At 43.3% G+C, this 25,139-nt stretch overlaps 3 protein-coding genes across 3 annotated transcripts in view; 1 reads left to right on the forward strand and 2 right to left on the reverse strand.

Moving 5' to 3' along the window:
* LOC127203988 (zinc finger protein 721-like) overlaps positions 1–25,139 on the reverse strand; it is a 1,570,727-nt gene that overhangs the window by 1,040,094 nt on the left and 505,494 nt on the right.
* Positions 1–25,139, forward strand: part of LOC127202961 (zinc finger protein 431-like) — a 206,971-nt gene that overhangs the window by 141,130 nt on the left and 40,702 nt on the right. The gene's annotated exons all lie outside the window — the stretch shown is intronic.
* LOC127203993 (zinc finger protein 431-like) overlaps positions 1–25,139 on the reverse strand; it is a 98,074-nt gene that overhangs the window by 71,888 nt on the left and 1,047 nt on the right. Inside the window, exon 2 of the mRNA XM_051162946.1 lies at positions 3,900–4,066. Within this exon, the coding sequence (XP_051018903.1) occupies positions 3,900–3,920 (21 nt within the window). The 5' untranslated portion in view covers positions 3,921–4,066. The remainder of the gene's footprint in view (positions 1–3,899; positions 4,067–25,139) is intronic.

A 25,139-nucleotide genomic window follows, 5' to 3' on the forward strand; every position in this document is an offset into this window, starting at 1 on the left:
TTTTTTCCACCTTAGTCCTGAATGAGTCAGTCACTAGCAACAGCCATCCAACAGATTTAATATTCCTTCTAAGAAATCAGCCCATTATTTTTTAATTCTGCCTTATTCAATTTCTCCTTGCATGGGCAGAAAAAGAAAGATTTTGGGCTAAAATATCACACAAATGACCTCTAGCTAAATTTTTCATGGAGTGTGTTTTCCACTGAAATCCCATGACCTCGACTTCCGCTGTCTGCACCACTCTCACCGCTCTGATCATCTAGGTCCTACAAGATCAGCTGATTAAGGGGGCTGGAGAGATGGCTCAGTGGTTAAGAGCACTGTCTGCTCTTCCAAAGGACCCAGGTTCAATTCCTCTCACCCACATGGCAGCTCACAGCTGTCTGTAATTCCAGTTCCAAGGGATCTGACACCCCCACACCAATGCACATAAAATAAAATTAAATAAATTATATAAAAAGGAACAGCTGATTAAGCTCCATGTACAGATTTCTATGCCTTTTGCCATCTAAGGTCCTGTTATTTTCTATATTCCTCCAAAAGCGAACACTCTGAGGTTCTGTCCAGCAGCAAAATAAATTTTTTTCATACCATTTTTTGTTCTAGGTTGCTACTTTGATGCTGTGATTGAATCCTCTAACCAAAAGCATCCCAGGAACGAACAGGTTTACTTGGGTACCTGATCCTGTCAGATCATGGCTCCTCATTTTAGGAGTTCGGGCTAGAAATGAAAGCTCCAATTAAAATAAGGCCAAAACCATGGGCAAATACTGTTTCCTGGCTTGCTGTTTAGCTTTGTCATGGTCTCATGTTCACCTAGCTCTGGTAGTCAGCCCAGGCCCACTTGCTTAGGCATACTGCCACCCTCGGTGGAAGATTCTTCCCACATCAATCATTAATATACACAATCTCTCACAGATGGCAACCAGTCATTCTGATGAAGGCATGCCCTCCACTGGGGCTCCCTCGGATGACTCTAAAATGTTGACAACCGAAGCTAAATTAGGACATAAAAAACAATAATGTATGAGAAATATTTTTGAACCCCCAAACCAATGTGTTAGCCATATCTATCAATCACTTAAGTAGCAAAAACTCAAACATGGATTAATAAAAAAACTGGTAAACACACATTTGCCAAGAAATGAGGAGGCAAGCCTTTAGAATCAAGAAGAGTAAAACTGTTTCTCTTCAGAAACTCCCCAAAACTGACAACAACTCAAGGAACTCATAACATAATACAGTAAATTTTCAGAAGACAAAAATAGCTGACGGTCTATTATTTTCCATAGAAACAACAATATAGTTGTATTATAATTAATAAAATCACACAACATAGATGGCACTACAAATAAAAGGAGACAGAAGGTCTGACAGAAGCCCTTTAAAGAGGAACTACAAGATTATAATCAAAATCAAAGACAGAGAAATCCCTGGCCAGAACTCTGTTTCTCTTCTTTGCCAATAACACAAAATGAATTAGATGTTGGGGAATATTCCAGCAAAATTGGAGATTCGCTTAGGGCGTTCTGATGTTTCAAAATTGAAGAAAATAGTTTTCACCACTGAAAGTATCTCCCCTTATGATAAGGAAAAGGGTGTCTGTTAGGATCACTTAGAAAACATTTGTTTTCAAAGTGCGGGGGTGGGGGTGGGGCTTTAATCCCAGCACTAGGGAGGCAGAGGCAGAGGCAGAGGCAGACAGACCACTGCAAGTTTGTGGCCACCCTCGTCTACAAAGGGAGTTCAGGAAAGCCAATGCTACACAGAGAAAGTCTCTCTCAAAAAACCTAAGAAGAAAAGAAAAAAGAAAAAAAAAAAGAAAGAAAGAAGGAAAGAAAACATTTGTTTTCTATGATTGCGCTGGGAAGATGTAAGTTGGCATCAGAGAGAGGAAACAAAAATTTTTATATCCAAATGCAAGACAACAGACTTTTAAAGGAAGTGTGATTTGTATTACAATGCAGCTTGTGTTGCATTAATTGCTTTATAAGTCATTAGCACTTTTGAAAACAAGTTTATCCGCATTTTCACGTATGTGTTTGTATGTGTGAGACAGAACGACTTCTATGAGTGTAGACGTGACACACTAGAGAAGAGGGTGTCCCCGAATCTGGAGTAGCAGGTGGTGGTCAGCCTCCAGACACAGGTGTTGGTATCTGAACCCAGGTCCTCCCTAAGAATAGAACTTCCTGAGTGGCATGCTCAGCCCACACAGTATTTCTAATCACAAATGAAAAAGTGTCTCATAGATTAACAACACCAATGTTGCCTATGCTTGTATGTGTCAGAAAGGAAATAAACACAGACTTTACAACTCCCACAAATATAACTGAAAGTGACCCCTAAACTGTATTTCTGACCTTCCAATAGGACTGATCACTTTTCCAGAGTCCCTATACTCCAGAGCTCTCTCTGTAAATGCAGGTGATTAGAAAGATGGGCTACGGTTCTTCAGCCCCTCACTCCCCCCTGTGATTTCAGGCAACCCTAGCCCCACTGATGCCCACAAACAAAATAATGTTGAATCGTAATTTAACGCCGGTTTCCTGCAACATAGCTTATGGCCCAAGATGTGTAATCTGCCCTATCCACCTGCACAACACCATGCACACCTGAAAATCCTCTGCAGCTCAGTACCCGTGTGTGCACACTGACAGTGATAATATAAGCACCAGAGCTTCTTATGTCCAGAGCTGCAGAGCCTCCCCCTCCCCAGGGAATCCACACTCAGGGAGGCTCATAGGCCAAAGGCCTCTACCCAGGTCACCACATATATGAGCAGAACCACAGTCTGGCTCACAGTCTATCCCAGTCCTAGCAGATTGGACTGTAGCTCAGCAGACCCTGCTGTTCTCGGTCTGGAAACAGCAGCCCTCACATTCACCATGGTGTGGCTTGTGGTCTCGCCCACAGCTCCCTAGTGTGGAAGCAGAGCAGAATCCTGAAAAGAACCTTCAAACTTCCTACCACAGGCACTCCTCCGTGATTGTGAAGCCTTCCCAGAGCCCATCATAGGCTAGGGCCAGCCGTCTGGGCCTCAGGGCAGTTGAGAGATCAAATAACTTACACAGCACAGGCCTCCCCAGCTCTGACCTTCTACCCTAGGGGCAGAAAGAGCCATAATTGGGAAATTACTATTTCAGTAAAGTCTTCCACTCTAGCAGGGCACTTGTTCATCTTACAAGGCACAGGGTCCCTTACGTGCACTTTCCATCACACTGTCAATGCCCAGCACAGCCATCTCTACCTCATAGCTGGGAAATCCTGCAGCAAAACTTCAGTCCAGTTCAAACAGTAACAACAACAGAAGTAAACGGTGGATGTGAATTTGAAAGCAGGGAACAGTAATGGCAGGGCAATAAAAAGGGAAGGCCATGACTGTTTGGTGGTAGGGAGGAGAAGAAAGATTATTATAGATAAAAGAGAGAGCATAGCCACAGGCAGGGATACCTGGGAGAACCCAGAGTGGACATGACCCTGAGCCACGTGAGGAGAGGGAAGGCAGGAGCCGGGGAGCCAGACCAAGAGCCCAAGATGCTAAAGGGGTGATGAAAAAGACCAGGTAATCAAAGTGGGGGGATTGCATACGGAAAAGCAGCTGGGAGAAAGGCAGCTCAACCCCTGGGCTAGAGGGCAGGGTCTTCCAGCCACACCCTTTAACTGGCAGGGACTCAGGGATGCTGGGAGGACCTGGTAGCCAATTCTGCTTTGATTTGTTAAATAGGCACCTCAGCCATTTGTCCCAAAGTCTGAGATATAACAGGAAGGAATGGGAAGGTTGGAATGACTGAATTATAATCTCATAAATTATTTTAAAATGCTGAAAAAGACTCTACGGTCCAGTGTTCTCCAGGGAGTAGACAGATGTACTACAGCACACCAATTATGAATCATACCTTTTCTCTCAGGTTCTGCATTTTCAGACAGAAAAAATAACATTCCTGTTAGGCACAGCCACACCAGCTTGTCGAGATCTTCTGTGTTGTTTGAACTAGTGTAACTACAGAAATTTGGTTTCTAGAAATAACTTCAATTCCATATCCAGATTCTTGATTTCCCTGATCTGTAAAAAAAAAAAAAAAAAAAAATTAAAATTACATTTTATAAAAAAAATGCCAGTTTGGACTTGTATTGATTGTCTACAATTGATTACCTGACTACTCACAGCTAAGGCCAAGTACTGTCAAAGCAGGAAGCCTCTCACTTTTCTTCTTCTCCACCCCTTTCTGTGCTGTGACTGCACATGCTTCAAAGGTGGTTGGTGTACTTTACACAGGTCCTTCTTTGTAATCCCCCCACACATTGCCATGGAGGTCAGAGGACACTCATTCCCTGCCTGCAGAGACTTCCAGGCACTGGGCAGCAGAGGCAGGATAAAGTGTTCAAAGCAATTATCAATTTCAGAGTTACAGAAGATATTGCTTTAAACAAAAACAAATAATCAAAGCACTTGAGAAAAAAGAATGAGCTTCTTAGTGTCTCAGAAACATTGGAAAAGAAAAACAAATACAAGATTAGAGCAGTGATGCATTAAAGAAAATAAAATTTGAAAGTAGTACCAACAATTGACATTTGAAAAACATACATATAATTGAAAAAACAGACATGTATACTGACTTTGAAAGAGGAGGCCCTTCCCTCGTAGAGGGTACTGGCATTAATACGACAGTGACTGACCTTGCCTCTATGTGCAATGTTAGCTGCTGAGATCTTCAACCTGACACACAGAGCTACAGCCACTGGCCTGTGTCTCCAATATCTCAGCTGACTTAACTATGGCAAGGGGGACAGTCCCTTAGTTGGATATTCAATAATCATTGGCTCCACCTAACCTCCCCAAATTGTACATCCAGTAATCCCGTCTGTCTGCATTCATTTGCTTGAATTAGTACATGCAGAGGAATTTAGGAATCACTTAATCTTCCACAATCAATCTTTCTTCATAACGGTAACCCTGGAGCTGACTCTCTTAAGCTGTAGTCTGTGATCTGGCTACTGCCTACCCTCTCTCATCCTGCAGAGTACACAGTAAGCTGTTCCTCCTGTCCTGCTCTGAAGGCAGAAGCCCTGCTCCACATGCTGTTACTTCAATAGAGAGTTCATTACATGACTCAAATGAGGGATTCTGAAACTGTTGTGGTACATCCCTTGAATTTAGGAATTTAAAAACTTTAATCCAGAGGGAAGCAAGGTCAGTGCCCTGAGGAACAACAGACTGGGATCAGGGTGACCTGAGTCTATAAAGCTTGTCTCACAAACTTTTTTTGTTTTGTTTTCCCTGAGAAAGAGTTTCTTTGTGTAGTCTGGCTGTCCTGGACTTGCTTTCTAGACCAGGCTGGCCTTGGACTCACAGAGATCCACCTGCCTCTGCCTCCCAAGTGCTGAGATTAAAGGTGTGCATCACCATGACCGGCCCTAGAAACATTTTTCTAAAAGGCTGAAGATGCAACTCTTCTGGAATTAATGTCTTTCTAGGGAGAAATCACTCCACACACAATTTAAAAGGTTAATTAAGAAAAATATCTTAGGACTGGAGAGATGGCTCAGCGGTTAAGAGCACTGGCTGCTCTTCCAGAGGTCATGAGTTCAATTCCCAGCAACCACATGGTGGCTCACAACCATCTGTAATATAATCTAATGCCCTCTTCTGGCCTGCAGGTGTACATGCAGCTGTATACATAATAATTAATAAATAAAATCTTAAAAAAAAAAAAAAAAGAAAGAAAAATCTCTTCAATAGTAGCATGTATCCAGCTCTGACCATTGCTAAAGGAGGAGCTGGTCTAGAACAGATTTTGCATTCCATATATGCTGTCATTCTTATGTCTCTTTTTGGTTCAGGCCCCACATTATATTTTGAACAATTTAAATATGGACTGGAGATTGCACATCTAGCCCCTAACGGGGCAAAGATGTTCCTAGAATTATTTCTTAAGTACACCACTGCCCTAATGACGTCAGATCGTTCTTCCGTGGCTAAGCCAGGTGAGCAAACCTGTGTATCCGAGCATGCTAATCTCTAACAGGCCTGGTCAGCACGCTACTTACCTGTGGGGTGTTTTAGAGGCAGTCCTCCCTTGGTTATAACTACTTGGTCTGACTTCCTAGCTCCTAAGCATTGGTAAATCCTTTACATCACCAATTCTACACTTTTACATCACAGCCTAATACTACAGCGCTATTCAACACAGGATACGCCATTTACAACCTCCACACAATTAACTCCACACGAATCTTACGCCTGAATGTTAAAGGCAAAGGGCCGAACGTGTAGAAGACACCACACAAATTAGGCCTCTCCGAGTTTGCCATCCTGCCAAGGATGCTAGGACATTCAAGCCACTGCTGCAATTGCTCTGTAATAACGCAGCCACCACAGTGAAGTTATTCCGATGCCACTGCCGGGTTCATGGCGTGGCTACTACAAGGGACCTCACTTGTGGCTGCCTGTTCCCAACTAGGCCCAGGAATGACCAGACACCAGCTCCCCCTGTTCAGCCTCCTGCTCCACCAGTCTGGGGGCGGCAGCCATACAATCACCATGTTGAGACTTTGGAACTCACCTGAACTCCGTTCACAGCACCCAGCAGCTGTTCTCAGACCTCATTACAAGAACCACTCAAGCCTGCTCAACTACAGAGAAGACCCTGAACCGCGACTCCCGGAAGAACCCTCCTCCTCTTCTGATTGGACGATTCTCCTGGAGGCCCTGATTGGCCAGTGACTCTTGCAGGACATGAGCACCTCCCTTAGGGTTAGAGTGTTCAGAAGGAACAAGGCACAGTGGTTCCTGGTCCAGGCTTCCATTCCAGGGCCGTACTTTTTCCATGTCTACAGAGATTTATATTTCAGTAGCACCCGTGCCTGTCCTTCAATAGCCTACCCAGCACTCAGTAGGCACTCCCCTCTTATTTATTTATTTGGATTTTTCGATACTGGGTTTCTCTTACAGTCCTGGCTGTCCTGGACTCACTTTGTAGGCCCGGCTGGCCTCAAACTCAGAGATCCCCTTGCCTCTGCCTCTCAAGTGCTGGGATTACAGGCATGCACCACCACGCCCGGCGGCACTTCCCTCTTTTTCTCCTCGAATCAAGGTGGATAGCTGGCACAGCTGTCCACAGTTGGAAGGATGCCAAGAATATTAACAGTTAATAAAAGATTTTAGGAAACAAAATGAGATTTTTGTGCTGTGACTTCACGCTGAAGTTAGGGAAACTGCAGCTACATTACACCTGGTAGGTATGACACAACCCTAGGAGAACATCAGGAAACAGAAAACAAACACCTTAGAGCACTCTTGAGAGCCAGTACTTCTTCCTCAATGGGAGGGTGAAATAAAGCAAAACAAAACAAAACAGCTGGGCGGTGGTGGCCCACACCTTTAATCCTAGCACTTGGCAGGCACAGGTGGGCAGATCTTTAAATTCGAGGCCAGCCTGGTTTACAGAGCAAGTTCCAGGACAGCTAGAGCTGTTCTACAGAGAAACCCTGTCTCGAAAAACCAAATCAAAACAAAATAAACAACCAAAATCAGTGAACCAACCAAACAAATAAACAAAACAAAAAACCCCACAGCTGCTTTCATAACGGCTCTCTAGATAAGCAGAACTGATAGAATTAATCTATGTATGTAGAAAGTGCATTTATAGTGGTGCACGCCTTTAATCCCAGCACTCGGGAGGCAGAGGCAGGTGGATTGCTGTGAGTTCAAGGCCAGCCTGGTCTACAAAGCAAGTCCAGGACAGTCAAGGTTACACAGAGAAACACTGTCTTGAAAAGCCAAAAAAAAAAAAAAGTGTATTTACAAGATCCAACAATTACTGTCTACCAACGGAAAGCTGAAGAATCAAATAGCTGTTCAGACCCTGTGACTGGATGTCTCAGCTGGTCTTCTGTGTATACCAGAATTCCAAAGAGGTAGGCTCTAATGCCAGTTAAAACAACAACAACAACAACAAAAAAAAAAAACTTGCTAGCCACAGCTCCGGCAAACAGAAAAAGAGAAAGAGCTACCATCTTCAATGTCCTTTATATGTGTAGGCTACAACCAGAAATGTGGCTTAGTTTACAGGGAGATCTTATCACCTCTAAAGATCCAGGTTTTTTAATTTTATTTTTTGGTTTTGTTATTTGTTTTTCGAGACAGGGATTCTCTATGTAGTCTTGGCTGTCTTGGGCTCTCTTTGTAGACCAGGCTGGCCTTGAACTCACAGCAATCTGCCTGTCTCTGCCTCCCGAGTGCTGGGATTAAAGTTGTGTGCCACCATAAATGCACTTTCTAAAGATCCAGCTAAAGATCCAGATTAAAGAAGGGTTTTCCTACTTTGAAAGCTATAACCTAAAAACTCCCTCACAGTAGCCAACCATTTGGGATTTAGTGACTTCAACTAGTGTAACTACTGTAATTTGGTTTTACTGTAAGTTCAGTTCTTTATCCTCATTCTTTATTGCCTGGTCTGGAGACCAGAAAAATGGCCACTCAGGACATTTATTGATTATTTGTAAATCCCCAATAAAAGCCAGAGAGCTTGGAGGACACTCATTCGCTGGTCTACTTTTCCTTCTCACTGACCAGTCAAGGCCCAGCCTGGAAGGAGTTGTAGGACAGCCTTCCCAGCACTGGGCAGCAGAGGCAGGACTGGGTGTTCAAACTAATTCTTAATTATGTAGCATGAAGCAGCCCTGGGCTCTAGGGGACATTGCTCTATACAGAAATAATCAACAACACAACTTGAGGAAATGGAAAGAAATTCTTAATGACCTGGAAACATTGGGGAATAAAAACATATAAGAGATTAGAGCTGTGATGTATTTAAAGACTGAAGCCAATAATTGATGTTTCAAAAAGATACACATAATTGAAAAATGCATAGCTATGATTTTGAAAAAGAGCAAGCCTTTCCTTCGTATAAGGAATGTCATTGATAATCCCAGCACTTGGAAGGCTGAGTTAGGTGGATCCCTGTGAGTTTGAGGCCAGCCTGGTCTACAAAGAAATTCGAGAACAGCCAGACCTACACTCAGAGAAAGCCTGTTTCAGAAAACAAACAAAAATAATAGCAAAAAGTATTCCTTAATGTTGCCCCTATGTGCAATGTTAGCTGCTGAGGTTTGTAACTTCACACACACACACACACACACACACACACACACACACACACACACACACACATAGAGCTACTGCCTTTGGCCTGTGTCTTAAATTTGTTCGCTGACTTAGTGATGTCAATGAGGATTGCAAACATCTCCATAGGACAATCCCTTACTTGGAAATTCAATATTCAGTGGCTCAATCTAACCTCCCCAAATTGCACATCTACTTATCTGAACTGTCTTCATCCATATAACATGAATTAATACACGCAGGAAAATTACAAAACCTCTCAACCTGCCACAATCGGCTCTTTTTTCATAATGGTTGCTCCAGAAGCTGACTGCCTACCCTGTTTCCCTTGCAGTGCACACAATAAGCTATTCCTCCAATTTTGGTCCCAGGACAGAAACTATGCTCCACGTGCAAAGCCTGTGCTGGCCTAGAGGTCTGTGTTAATGTCTCAATATAAAATGAATTCCAAATATTTGCATTTTTGAATAATTTAGTTTTGAGATTATACTACACCATAACTCCTTTCTGTTCCCTCAAAATACTTCCATTGCGCCTCACAGTTGTTCATGAATATATCTGTCTCTTCATTAATCTCTTGTTAACACATATGTATGTGCCAAATGTCACGTCAAGCATTTTTAGGATTTGTCAATAAAAGCTTAAGTGAATAAAACAATACATTAAAACAAACTATAGATAAAACATGGGGGAAAACAATAAAGTGATCAAAGCTTAAGATAGCAATAAGGCAATGGCACACTCTCCATTCCAAACGATGCTGTGGCTGTGCACACACCCGTCATACACTGCAGCTAACAAGTGTGAAACTGAATCTTCTGCACACACTTGGTAACTGTTTAGCTCTGCAATATGTATTATGTGTGGCCTGCTGTCAGCTAACACAAAACCATCCCGCCACCACCACTGAGGCCCTTAGGTAACTGTTGGACAGCAGACTGTATTATGCTTTAGAAATTATCCTTGAACTGAGAAACCAAAAAAGTGTGGCAGTCTTCTGTCAAGATATCAAACCCATGAAGAGCTTTCCCCAACCCCTGAGAAATCTTTTGAAAAGCTACATCATGTCTTAAACTCTTTTATTAACATTTGATAGAAATGGTGAACTTTACTCAAGTAGCTAAAGAAATTGCTGAGCAGTCTCAAATGCCATCATCCTCTGGCCCTTCTCCTTCATATCCCGCCACCTGCTGTCTGTAGGGTCCAAAGGGACCCCAAAAACAGCAGTGCTGCTACAGCTGAGAGCCCAGGAGAGCCTCTGACAGGGAAACAGAAGGACTGCTGTTGCATACACTTTTATATATAAGAACAAGATAATGATAGACACAAGGCAGCAGATATTATGTTGTAGAGGAGTTTATTAAATGAGCATGGGGGCGGGGGAAGGAAAGGCCAAGGGGTACCCCAGAGAGAGACAGAGGGAGAAGAGAGAGGAAGAGGAAGAAGGGTAAGAGAGGAGGGAAGTAGAGAGAGCAAGAGGAAAAGAGTGAGAGAGACCGCTAAGAGGGTTTATTCTTTTATATGGTCCTGGGCAGGGCCACGCCCCTGTGACAGGTAGGCAGTGACGTCACAAGGTAGGCGGACTGAAGCAGAATGCTAACATATACAGATATCAAAACTCAGCATTCCTCAGAAATTTGTGGAGTGGATTTCTGTTTGTTTAGAAAAGTCCCTTTTATGCCGGGTGTGGTGGCGCATGCCTTTAATCCCAGCACTCGGGAGGCAGAGGCAGGCGGATCGCTGTGAGTTCGAGGCCAGACTGGTCTACAAGTGATTCCAGGATGGCCAAGGCTACACAGAGAAACCCTGTCTCGAAAAACCAAAAAAAAAAAAAAAAAAGAAAAAGAAAAAGAAAAGTCCCTTTTTCCGGTTTCCACCCCAAAGGGGTCCATGAGAAGACCAAAGAGCCTACAGGAGGCCAATACCCATGCTAAATCCCAGGCTGCCCTGGACCCCACCTTCATCCCATTGCAAGCTGTCCCCATAAAACTGATCCGGATTTTATAACCAGTTACAGTTCTCTGCCATGCAGAGACATCCAACACTTTCTTTTCCCAAACGAACTTTTCTTTCTACCCATAAAGTGGTCTAAGTCAGTGATTTCACTGACCTTTCTTGTGCTTTGCATTGTTGCTAAGAATTCCCTCAGGTACTAGCACGGAAACTTGGAACCTGGCCAGGGAACCCTATGTGTCTGTCTGTCTATGACAGGGTCTGTCTGTCTGTACATGTACTTATCTATTTATATCTGTATGTTTACATATGTGTGGATGAATGGTGCCTTTGGGAGCTCCCTTGTTTTGTCTTTTAATTGTATGTGTGCATGTGTGTGTGAGGTTAGTAAAACTCCGCTTGCTTTGCTGCCAAATGTGCATATGTCTTTACGTGCTTCTAAGTTTTTAATAAATTTAATAAATTTAGGAAGAGATAAGCAGTCCAGAGTATTTTATCTATCGGCCTTCTAAATTAGGTCTCCAGCTTCCAGCCACCTGCGGTTCACTGCTAGTCATTAAGTTAAAAGGAATTAAGGTTTTTCTTTTTACAGCCCCTTGTTATTTACAGCAGGAAACTGCCAGGGCTGTAGCAGCTTGTGCTCTGAGTTGAAAGAGCCACCTGGTTTAGTTGATTAGGACCTCCTGCTATTAAACAACGAAAGGTGTCAGCTAGAGAGCTGTTTTGGCGGTGGGAGAGCCAGCAGGCTTTGATAGAGCAAACAATTAGGCCTCCCACCCCTGAATCTGAGAGTTCGCAGTTCAATTCTCTGGTACCTCTCTTTTCCTTTAGAGGCTCTCCCCAAGACCAGTGGACCCTGGATGTTTAAGAGTTAAAGTATAGAAACACAACCACCAGCTGGTCATCACTCATGACGTGAGTCTGAAGGGCTCTCAGTTCTCTACTCTATGTCTCTAAGCTCCAAATAAACACTTGCTCCTTAAGTGGCCTTGGCCAGGGTATCATACAAAGCAATAGGAAAATAGCTAAGACCGAAGAAGTCAGTTCCAGGAATAGTGTCTCCTATAAATGTCTGAGAGGAGGGAATCTTAGTTGAAAAAACGCTTAATAAGATTGACCTGCTTACTAGCGTGGACCTCATAATTTTCTTAGCCTGCTTTCTTATATAATCAGGAAACTTTGAGGTCCACGCTAGTAAGCAGCACACGAATATAGTTTCTGCTTCAGCTCTTGCCTTCAATTTCCTCCCTACTTTAGTTCCTTCTCTGATTTTCTCTGGAATTGACTGTTACAGGGAAATCTCATATGTTATGAATTTTTTTCCTGCACAAGTCGCTTTTCATCCTTCACCTACCACAGCAATGGTAGCGAACTAAATCACTTTCCAAGATGGTCAGGCTAGGTGAGCAGCGCTCATCACACCTGCTTCTTCCCAGGAGGCTCCTAGTTTTCCGTACACCCAGTCTTGCACAACACAGAAAACACATAAGACTTTGAAAGAAACCCTCTAAGAAAGTTATTCCCTTATTTCACATGCAAAAAAATTCAGGACTGTTTTACTTCTGTGTTTTCATAAATGGACATGTAATGGAATATGTTTGAATACCACTGTCCGTAATAAGGGAATCATTAGTAGTTTTTAAGAGTGGAAAAACTGGGGCTGGAGAGATGGCTCAGTGGTTAAGAGCACTGTCTGCTCTTGCAGAGGTTCTGAGTTCAGTTCCCGGCAACCACATGGTGGTTCACAACCATCAGTACTGTGACCTAATGTGCACTGTATACATAATAAACAAACAAACAAACAAACAAATCAATCAAAAAAAGAAAAAAAAAAAGAGTGGAAAAACTGGGACTGAACAAGCATCTGGATTCAGGCACTGATTTTAGATTGCCAGAAGCTTGGTAGCTGAATAGTTAAAAGAGTGCAAAGGTCAAGCCAAGGAGATTCCCAGGTGAGCAAGGCATTCCCAGGGCTGTGCTACCCCACCGTGAGTTACATTAACATGACTGACTTCCCCTCCTGGTGCACATTATCCCTGGAAACTCCTCCCTAAAATACACATTTGCTTCCTTAAAGGGTTTCTGTCAGGCATTTGACACATAGCAAAACACTACCCTATATATATCTGCATTTAATTATTAAGTTTTTAAATAAAAAAAAACCAGAATGAGTTTTTTATGATTTATTCAACATGATTTGGTTGCTATCAGCCTTCAGCACTCTTTCTATTAACTAGGCCCATTTCCTACTTAATTTGTGCCATTCCTTTTTAAACCCGTCCTGACCAATTTGTTAATTACTATGTTTCCAAGTAGGTCTTTACGTTAATGACTTAAACTTTCAGTCGGCTCTATACCAAATTAATCATGGAAATCTGCTCTTTTTTTTTTTTTTTTTTTTGGTTTTTTCGAGACAGGGTTTCCCTATGTTATCTTGGCTGTCCTGGACTCGCTTTGTAGACCAGGCTGGCCTCGAACTTACAGCGATCCGCCTGCCTCTGCCTCCCAAGTGCTGGGTTTAAAGGCGTGCGCCACCACGCCCAGCCGGAGATCTGCTCTTTAATGAAGGAAACTGAGGGGGGTTGTATCTGAGCGAGCAGGGTGGTGCAGGGGACTGGCAAAAGTGACCTGTGTCTGTTTCAACAGAAGTCTGTGGAGCCAATTAGCATGACCAGGCTCCCTCAGTCCCTTCCCGTAAACCACACCTCAGCTCACAGGCACCAGTCTTCAAGGTGAGGCAGGTTGGGTAAGGCTACTACAATAAAACCCTGTTTCAACAAAAACAAAACAAAAAAATCAAACTGATCATATTTCAACCTTACTCTGTTGATCACAATATATTTCCTGTTTTTTGACTCTCCTATGACCATTCAATAACTATAATTCTGTGTTATAATAAAACATGATTTTTAAAAGAAAATTGTGTTGTTTCCACTAGGCCAAAAATATTTATTACTCAAGCAAATTACTGAAATACAAATAGTAGTGCATTTAATTCTGTGCCACGTTTTCAATTCCCTTTGTTAAAAATGTAATAGAGTAAGACGCTTTATTTTAAGAAGGGTGTCATAAGCAAGAAGGGCGATACACAAAGTTTAATGAAAGTTATATTTTATTATGCAGAAGGTTATCAGAGAAGGTTCAGACTCCCAATTCCTAACTATGGTCTTCAGCCTTTCTCTCCAATCCTGCTCACCTCTGTGGGGATCCTGACTAAACTATTTTTACATATCTAAAGGACATTTTTTAAAACTGTGCTCATTAAATTCCATCCCCTGGTCCTTGAGACGTAAACAGTGATGACGAGGACCACATACAAGAATTATTAACAAATGCACAGATATTTCTGGCCACAACAGGAAAAGGAGGAAAACATCCAATAAATATTCCAATCACTAATAAACAAATAAATGCAGAAAAATAAATCTCAGGTAATAAAGCATACACTTATTATACAAAGTAATAAAAACAATATATCACAGGATATTGCCACGATCCCTATGGTATATACCTATATTCTCAAATTTATAGTTTCTCTAGGTTTGTTAATACCAAGTTGAAAACATATCCAGAAATAAAAGCAATGCAACCACTTTCAAACAAAAATATTGGTTAAGTTGGCCGGATATGGTGATACACGCCTTTAATTGCAGCACTCGGGAGGCAGAGGCAGGAGGACCGCTATGAGTTTGAAGCTAGCCTGGTCTACAAAGTGAGTCTAGGACAGCCCAGGTTACACAGAGAAACCCTGTCTCAGAAAAACCTTTAAAAAAAAAATCTAAAAGTTTTTTCTTTGTTTCTTTTTATTTTAATTTTTAAATTTTTTTATTTTTTATTTTTGGTTTTATGAGACAAGGTTTCTCTACGTAGCCTTGGCTGTCCTGGACTTGCTGTGTAGACCAGGCTGGCCGCCGGGAACTCATAAGGATCCCTTGCCTCTGTCTCTCAAGTGCTGGAATTAAAGGCGTGTGCCACCACGCCTAGCCAAAAAGTGTTTTCAATTGTGGCTTGCACAGATGTGTCTAATGGAATCCTACACAGCTGGTTTGTTCTTCTTGTATGACCGTAGCCTCGGAAGCTCATTCTCATAGTTCCTCTAAAGTGAAGTTTATTAAGCAAACCCAACATAATCATAAGAAATGTACATGCTAAAAGGCATATAAAGGACACAAAAAGCCAAAAGCTCTCCTTTATCTACTAGAATAAGCCCCATATGGGGAAGCAAGTTTAATCAAATCTAATATCCTATCACATAAAGAACATTTTTTTAAACTTGACAACCTTATGGATACAGACAATCATGTCCACTGTGAGTACAGCTGAAAAATGTTGGATTCTGTCTATTTGTCCTCCGAGAGTCTTAATATCCCCAGGAATTTCATAATCCACTGACTGTAATTGTGGAGTATTAGAGGAGAGAACAGTAAAGACTCCACTGCCAAGGTCTGTAAGTTGGTTTGCCAACACCAAAGGGGTCAGCTATGATACCTGGAGGTCACTGGACAGAGGGTGGGTGGCCACAAAGTTGTTGGCTTCAAGTGGTTTGTTCCTGTGGGTAGTAGACATCCGCTCTATTAGGCCAGCAAGTCCATGGGGGTGTAACAACTCCATTCCCAAGTTTCCTAGGCAACAGGTGTGTGTGTGATAAGCTGGCACTGCACTGTCATATACGCCAAGTGTAAATCCATGCTGATACCAAGAGGTTTTTCCTTGAGTCCTGTAGTCTTGTAGACTGCCATTTCTATCCGAAATCCCGTAGAAAACAGCTGAGACAGGTCTGTCTCTACTCTTTGAAAAGCCAGTCTTGCTTGGATACATTGTTTTCTTTGTTCCTCTGAATATACTGTACCAGGTAATTTTGAAAGATTTGCTTGGCTCCAGCTAGGATCTTTAAATTCTCAGCTATACATTTGTTATTGTCTGCCAATGATTGCTTTACTAAATTTAGTTCCATATAAGGCCTTTAATCAGTTTATGAGTAGTGGCTAGTCCACCAGACAAGGTGTTAATAGCCAATGTTTGTTGTTCAGTAAGCTTTCTGATGTTTGGCATATCTATATTAATGTTCAAAAGAAGATGCTATGCCAGCTCCAAGCAAGGAGCCAACCGATTAGGACCAGCAACCATCAATGGTAAAGGTTTTCTTGCAGCAAACCTGTTTTCTAAGGAGTGAAAGATGACTGGTATTCTCCTTAATTCAGGCTCAGGGCAAGGTTTTTCAGGTAGGTGGAAGGCGAGTGGGGTCTTCTGGATCCTAGATGTAACTTTAAGTATTGCAGGTAGGCCAAGGTCAGGCACCATCACAGGCACTCTGGTACCCATTGGTGTGGAAGTAGAGGGTTGACAAATTCTGTCTTGTAGTGAGTGGGCTGTGAAGAATTTGTTGGTCTCATCCCATCCTTCTCCATGAATGACGCAAGGTGTTAGGCTACCTTCACCGCTTCCATAGGATTTCCACATTATTGGAAAGACATCTGTCTCACCAAATTGGGATCCTTTGTACAGAGTTCCTGCTTATGATATATTTGGTATGGGCTTATGGGCCACAAAATTTCCAACGCTCCATTTCTTGAGCTGTAGTAGTGGAAGAATCATGCAGAAAAAATATGGAAGTCCTGGGTGTATATGTTTCCGAAGTTCCAGTTTGGAAAGGTCCACACTTACAGTTTTACACACACACACACACACACACACACACCACAGTCACATTTATCCTGTTCAATTGTGCGTATAGTCCAATAAGTGAATCTGGGCATTTGGATCCATATTGTGGTGGTATTGTATTTCAAGAGAGAAGATGCTTCCACGGTGTTCTACTATCAGTGTCTGGGTCAAACAAAGCATAGGTTCACATGGGTTTGTTGTGGTTGGTGTTGATGTGTTCTCAGTCAAGTAGCCTGGCTCCTCATTTCGGTCCCAACCTGGATAATCGTATACATCCTCATTTGCATTCCCAGCAGTTTTATTCTAGTACTAGGAAAACTGTTCATCTGCCATATGTATGGGTCAAAGAATGCTGAGAAGTTTGCATTTGCTACTATTTCACAGTAAGACATGGAGTCTTCCATGTCTGGCAACTCATATCTTATTCTCTTCTGTTCTTTTTTGTTAGGTGGAAGGATGGTTTGAGATATTTCTCTCCAGTGGAAGTTGTAGATGGCTGGTGCTACTGTAATATTTCTCTAATTGGCATTTTTCATCTCCCTCTTGGCATTGGTGACTACAGCTCTCAAAATTGGTGCTAAATGGTTGTGAGCCTTACTGTATCCATCATAATAGCTATGCTAAACTGTATTTGCAATAGCTTGAAAATGAGCATATTGAAAACAGAATACGTTCCTGGTGCGAATGCTTGTAAATTAAAAGTGTGAGTCAAAGTACCTTTCTTTCTTTCTTTTTTTGTTTTTTGGTTTGGTTTGTTTTTTTTTGAGACAGGGTTTCCTGTGTAGCCTTGGCTGTCCTGAACTCTCTTTGTAGACCAGCCTGGCCTGGAACTCATGGTGATCTACCTGCTACTGCCTCCCAAATGCTGGGATTAAAGGCGTGAGCCAGCACGCCTGAAAGTGTGAGTCAAATCAATGTTTTTCTCCCAAAGATACTTTGGGTTAGGTTATTTTATCAACTTAACAAAATTGAGACTATACAACTGTCCTGTGTGTTACTCAAAATTTAAAGATCCTGGACATCAATTTGTGGACATCTACAATATCTCCTACTAAAACATACTTTTAATAGTGATCCCTGACATATAATTTGGAGTCATTCTCCACATCACTAATGGATAATTTCCTTACTACTCTCTAGAGCTTTTTAGTTCTGCTACCTGTGACTGGGATAGTTGGTGGAACTGACTGGTTTGACCAGACTGACGTCAAGTGTAGACATAATATTATTTGGTAAAGTCTATGAAATAGGACTTGGTTATAAGTTTGGATGAATGGGATTGTAGACATTAGTATTTTCTCAATATGATAATCAATTCAAAATTGTTATTGGAAAGCTGGGCATGGTGGTGCATGCCTTTTATCCCAGCACTCAGGAAGTAGAGGCAGGAGGATCACTGTGAGTTCAAGGCCAGTTTGGTCTACAAAGTAAGTCCAGGACAGCCAAGGCTACATAGAGAAACCTTGTCTCAAAAAAACCAAACCAAACTATTGAAAACTTCTATTTGTTCTCTGATTCCTGATTGTAGATCTAATTCCCTACCTAGACTTTCAATACTCCCCAAATCTTTCCCACCATAATGGAATATTTCTCCCTGGAACTAACTATAAGCTGTAATATAATTTCCATTCCTTGTATCACATATTGTCAGTTATTTTGTTGATGCAAAGAAGACAGTAACATTTTTCTCATCTTCCCTTGTAAAGTATGTTTTTGTGTGACTTATTTTATTTTATTTTTTTAGATTTTTCCTGACAGGGTTTCTGGCTGTCCTAGACTTGATTTGTAGGCCAGGCTGGCCTTGAACTCACAAGTTAATCACCAGTGCAGGGATTAAAGGTGTTCTCCAACATGCCTGGCTTTTCTTTTTAAGTTTTAAATTTATTTTTATTATTTTATGTATATTTTATTTATTTATTTATTTATTTATTTATTGTTTGGTTTTTTTCCCAGACAGGGTTTCTCTGTGTAGCCTTGGCTGTCCTGGAACTCACTTTGTAGACCAGGCTGGCCTTGCATTCACAGTGATCCTGTTTCTGCCTTCCGAGTGCTGGGATTAAAGGCGTGCGCCACCACGCCCGGCTCTATTTTATTATTGTATGCTTGTTTTGTTTTCATGTGTGTCTGTGAGCCACACTTGCTGGTGCTTGAGGAGCCTCCATCTGGGTGCTGGGAATCGAACCTGGGTCCTTTGCAAGAACAACAAGTACTCTTAACCACTGAGCCAAATCTCCAGTCCCATGACTAATTTTTAAATCTAAATGCCAGGACTCATAGGCCAACCTCTCATTGCTATACTCAGCCAAGTCACTGCCAGGTACCAGCTTACACCAATGATTAAGCTTTATGGTCCCTGTGGAATTGTACTTAGAGACATTTTGAGCTCTCACGTGAGTGCTAGACATGGAACCTGGGACTACACAAAGAGGAGCAAGTGCGCTTACCCACTGCACAGTCTCTGCAAGCACTCTAACCTACTTTTGAATAAGTGAATAAGTGAATTAGAATACCATACACAGAAGACTGGAAATAGGAGGACCGTTGGGGCATCCTTTGAGATAGCTGCAGGAATCTGCTGAGCTGGCCTAAAAGAGAGGCTATGTGTGCTGCATCGGACAGGGCTGGAGCAATGGAAATAGCTAAGTCCTTTGGAGTCCAGCAATTTCATCATGGTTTCAAATGCTGGACAAGGAGCTACAAGACTTCGGTCTTGTTTTATCTGTTCACTCCTTACTATGCTTTGGCTCTTTCATTGTGGAACAGGAGTGCTCATTCTGTAGCACTGTGTGTTGGAAACACAGCAGCCTCACTTAAGGACAAGGCAGCATGTACTCACTACCTATGAGTTGGAGAAACAGACTGCGGTTAAATGAGAACGGCATCACAGAGCCATGTTTTTCCATGCTTGTTGCCCAGGTGATGGAACTGTTTGGGAAGGATGAGAGGGATGGCCATTTTACAGGCATCTGTGTGCCATGGGAGCGGGCTCTGAAGCTCCAAAAGACTCTGACCATGCCCAGTGTGCTGTCTAACTCCTGCTGGAGGGTCACGATGTGAGCTCTCAGCTCTTCCTTTCTCCCATGTGTTTACTGGGCCACTATAGACTCTAACTCTCTGGAACTACAAGCCCAGTTTAAGGCTTTCTTTTATAAACTGCTGTGGAAGGGTGTTTTCAACACAGCAATAGAGAGGTAACTATACAGGAATATCCTGTGGAAGATCAAAAAGATGGATAATAAGAGCATCAGTAGCAAGCAGAACACCTTTAGGTGAAAATCTAAGCCTGGACCAGTGTGACCTATAGATTTTTATCTGACCTAAAAAAAATAAGTGTATGTTCTGTATCCTTACCAGTTTATTTTCTGCCAATGTAACAGGTTCACTTGAAAATGACAGAGGAGGGGGGTTGGAGAGATGGCTCAGAGGTTAAGAGCACTGGCTACTCTTCTAAAGGTCCTGAGTTCAATTCCCAGCAACCACATGGTGGCTCACAACCATCTAAAATGTGATCTGGTTCCCTTTTCTGGCATGCAGGTGTACATGCAGGCAAAACACTATATATAATGAATAAATCTTAAAAAAAAAAAAAGAAAGAAAAGAAAGAAAGAAAAAGAAAGAAAATGGCAGGGGAAGAACATCAAAGCCCTGTACAAAGGCTTCCTATGGCAGGTGCACAGGTAAAGATGTATTTGTCATCTGTGCCAGCTTCCTGGGCTCCTCAAGCTGGATGGTGGGTACAGGTGAGGCAGATTGGCCTTCCCTTCAGCATTACTTTTAACCAAGGCAGACAGATCTGACCTCTCTGTTGCAGGAATGGCTGAGGGAGGGAAGCCCATTCGCTGGTAAAAACCAAAGACACTTTGCTGAGAAACTGCTATATGAATCTGGGATTCTGCCATGGGGAACACTGACAGGCATCCTCCTCTCATGGGACTGCTCACACAACTGTGGGAGATAGGCATCAGTGAAATGATTTCCTGGGGGTTCTGCGGAGATGGCTCTGGAGATACAGAGTTTGCTGTACAAGCAGTGTTTGGACTCACAGAGCCCAGGTCACAGATGATCAGGAGGGGATGGAGAGATGGGTCAGTGGTTTAGAGCACTGGCTGTTCTCGCAGAGGACCTGAGTTCAGGTCTCAGCACCCACACTGGCACTCACAACTGTCTGTACATCTATTTTCATAGGAGGTGATGCCCTATTTAACCTGTGGGCATTACATATGATGCATAGACACACATGGAGGCGAAACAGGGACACACATTAACAAATTATTAAAAATGAAAAAAGAGAAGGGATGGTGGCCATCTGTAATTCAAGCACCTGGGAGACAGAGATGTGATCCCTCGGCAAGCTGGCTCGCTAGACAAACTGGAGAGCTTCGTGTTCAGCAAGAGATGCTGTCTTAGATCAAAGTGGAGCGCAACAGAGGAAGACGCTCAATGTCAGTCTCTGCCCTCCACATGCACATGCACACGAGTGCACCTGCACAGACACTGTGCCCATGTGCAGAACATACAAGTACACCGTGTGTGTGTGTGTGTGTGTGTGTGTGTGTGTGTGTGTGCGTGCGCGCGTGCGCACACACACACAAAATAAAACCCAAACCAAAACAAAACTAACAACTTAACATGCCTATTTTATAGGGCCAGGGAAATAGACATGTACTCTTCATGCAAGCACGAGGACCTGCGTTTCATCCCTAACATCTATGTAAAAGCTAGGCATGGTGGTGTGTGCTAGTAACATCAGTACCAGGGGAGCAGACACAGGAGGGTCCCTGGGCCCCAATGAGAGACTCATTTCTTTTTCTTTTTAAATCTTTGTTTGCTTGCTTTGTTTTGTTTTTCTTTGTTTCTTTTTCAAGACAGGGTTTCTCTGTGTAACAGCAGCCCTGGCTGTCCTGGAGTCACTTTGTAGTCCAGGCTGCCCTTGAACTTAAAGAGATCCACCTGCCTCCACCTCCCGAGTGGTGGGATTAAAAGCCTGCCGCACAACACCGGGTTCTTGTTTTTCAAGACAGGGTTTCCTCCATTAGCTCTGGCTGTTCTGGGACTGGCTGGGTACAGCAGGCTGGCCTTAAACTCACGGAGATTCCCCTGCTTCTGCCTTCTAAGTGCTGGGATTAAAAGCATGCACCATGCACCAACACTGCCCAGCTGAGACCTATTTAAAAAAAAAAAAAAAGGTGGACAGTATTTGGAGAGATGGCTCAGTGGTTAAGAGCACTGGCTGCTCTTGAAGAGAACCAGGGTTTGATTCCCAAGACCCACATGGCAGCTTACAATTGGCTGTAACCTAGTTTTCTAAGGGATCTTCCACCCTCTTTTGGACATGATGGGCCTGGATAAACATGCAGGCAAAACACCCATAGACATCAAATAAAACAGGTAAACATACCAGAACAACAACAGCAGCAACAACAACAACAACAAAACTCCACAAAAATAAAAAACCAAAATGAACATATCCTGAGGAATAACAGCCAAAGTTAACGTCTGGACTCCACTAGTACATAAACACACTTGTGTATTTACACATATGTGAAATACCCACCCACCATTGCCACCACAAACAAAAGATTTCACAAGCACACCAATACATGCTGAGAGCAACCCTCAGAGGGATGGGCGTCTTCTCCAACTAGGGTTAGACATGGGAACCTGCTATCTATCTCTAAACAACCTCCTTCCTTCTCCTGCTTGGCTCTGGCTTTCCTGGAGATGGTATGGTTTGTACCTTCTCCCAATTTTCCCAATTCAGATCCCTTTCTGCCCAAGAGTGCCTCATGGTGTGTACTGTCATATGGATCACACTTGCTACACTCTGGCCTGAAGGGTGAAACCCACCCACTTAGCCTCAGAAGAACTCACGCGTCCCTTCAAGGAACCATGCTGGTTCCCAGCTCCTGGTCCCTGGTCCAGTACTTCTGGAACACCCTAACCTGCCATGCCTGCCTGGTGACTGCATCCACAAGTCACCCCTGCCACGCCTCCTGGATGTCCTAGGGCTGTGTGGGTCCTTTCTCAGGGCTCTTACAGCAGCACAGTGTACAAAATTCTGTGTCCTGCATCCCTACTGCAGCAGCAGGGGGTGATGGCAAAGGCACACACTAGAACACTGGCTACTCCGGGTTACTCAGAGGAGTAACTAAGATGATATGCAAATGGTGCTTGGCACAGCGAACAAGGCATGAGCTCAATCAGTGTGTGCTTCTGGGTCCAACTTTTCTCCTCTCTCTGAGCTGGCTGTGCAGGCTTTACATACAGGAAACTTGACTCAATTCCGTGGGGCACAGTTGGTTGTTACCCATGATGTGACATTACATTCTACAGGAGGAAATCGAGACATGTTTATGACCTACCAGTACCTATAAAAGCACAGACACCAAAGACAATGACTCTATATCCTTAGGCTATATAGCAAAGTTGTGTTGGTTGCACTCAAAAGCTTGAAACCTTCTGGTACTTTCTAGAGAGTTCAGTCTATCCCAGGGACCCTTTCTACCCAGCTGTGTCCATCTATGCAAAGTCCCCTGGGGAGTGGGAGGAGGTCTTGCAGTTTCCTTTGGGCCACATGACCTTCAAGTCTTCATGGACTCTTGCTTTCAAGATGTGACAAACTTCTATCTCACGTCCAGGTATCTATGTGGTTCATCAAGATGGCTGGCCAGTGGTTCCCATGTTGCCAGTCCTACCCGGAGACCCCTGCATGACTACAAGTCCCGCAAGAGACCATCTTTGTTCTTCATTCTGTCAACCCCAGTTTAAGCCAGCTTCCAGCAGGATGGCTAAGTCCTTCATATATGGCTACTATCTACTGAGGACATGGATCATCTTGGCCAGTGATGCTACCAACTTTGATATGTGTGTGTATGAATTCTGTCTCCCTAAACCCCACTGTTATCTTTTATACTGCTCCCAGGAAACACAAAAAGCCACACCCTAACCTAACTGGCTCCCTTGCAACACAGAGTACTTCTACGCTAAGGGCTTATCCTCCCATTTTCCAGGTGGTGAAGTTGAGGCTCGGGGCCAAGATGAGTTCCCTTTTCAAATCTGTCCAGAATTTGTTTGTAAATACTCTACAGGGAAGTCTACACTTTTTTTTTAAAGGTTTTGTTTTGTTTTCTTTTTTTTTTAATTTATTTATTTTATTATGTACACAATGTTCTGCCTGCTGACTGTCCACAAGATCTCATTATTGATGGTTGTGACCCACCATGTGGTTGCTGGGAATTGAACTCAGGACCTCTGGAAGAGCAGACAGTGCTGTTAACCACTGAGCCATCTCTCCAGCCCCAAGTCTACACTTTCTATCTCGGTCTTTCCAGGCACACTAAATGCTTGGTTGAGGCTGGCTCTTTTTAAATTCTCTTTAGACACTGTAGCCCTACAAACTACAGCCAGCTCTGTGATCATGTTTTCTTTCCTCTCTGTATTGCCACAGCTGTGTGCTAAGGCCAACCACCTGCAATCTCTTCCAAACTAACAGTCTAATGCAGGAGCCCAAAGGAAACAAACCCACAGGCAGGACCCTCAAATGGGCGCTGTGGGAAGAACCAACACAACTATGAAAGAGCCAGGGATGCGGAGAGTTTGGCTCAGTGGCAGACTGACTGGCTGGGGATGGTGCCTGTGGGGCAGGGGGTGTCAAGCAGAGCACTCCCTCCTTTCACATTCCCCACAGCCCTCTTCAGAACATACTTCTCATTCTGAGAATACTCCTTAAAACAAAGAAGTGTTTGCTTTTGGCAGGTCTGACCCAGTCCTAGCAAATCCCAAATTCTAGGAGGAAGCCCTTTTGTGTTGACCAAACACTGGTGGTGGGGGACAGAACTCACAGGGCTGTCAGAAGCTGACCTTGATGGGCACCTTGGATGGCAGCGCAGACTCTATCAACTCTCTGATGCCAGCACTTCCCATAGGCTCAGGGATGCTGGTCCTACCAGTCTGGTCAGACTTTAGGATTGGGGCCAGGAGCAGCTGGAACGTCTCACTCCCCATGGTGTGTGTGTGTGTGTGTGTGTGTGTGTGTGCGTGTGTGTGTGTGTGTGTAGTGACACTGATTTGGGAATGGGCACTGGTTCCTTTTGGGACACTGGTGTAGGAAAGAATGTCCTTCCTATTAAGAAGGGCAAGGCAGGGAGGGACAGAGAAGGGAAAGAGATCTGCAATTGGTAGATTCTAGGCCCTGACACCCTCTGGAGTCCCAGTGTGGTCCCACCTCAAAGAGAATGGGGTGAGAGGGACAGGCTAGCTGCTGGGGACAGGGCTGCCACCTCACAATCTTCTGTCTTTTGTCTGAGTTAGGAGGCCTGTTGAGGAAGCTGGGCTGCTGGGGTTCAGAGAGGTGTGTAGAAATTCTCTGCAGTGCATGTAAGTGTGTGTGTGTGCA

Source organism: Acomys russatus, chromosome 19, assembly GCF_903995435.1.
Source record: "Acomys russatus chromosome 19, mAcoRus1.1, whole genome shotgun sequence".
NCBI lineage: Eukaryota > Metazoa > Chordata > Mammalia > Rodentia > Muridae > Acomys > Acomys russatus.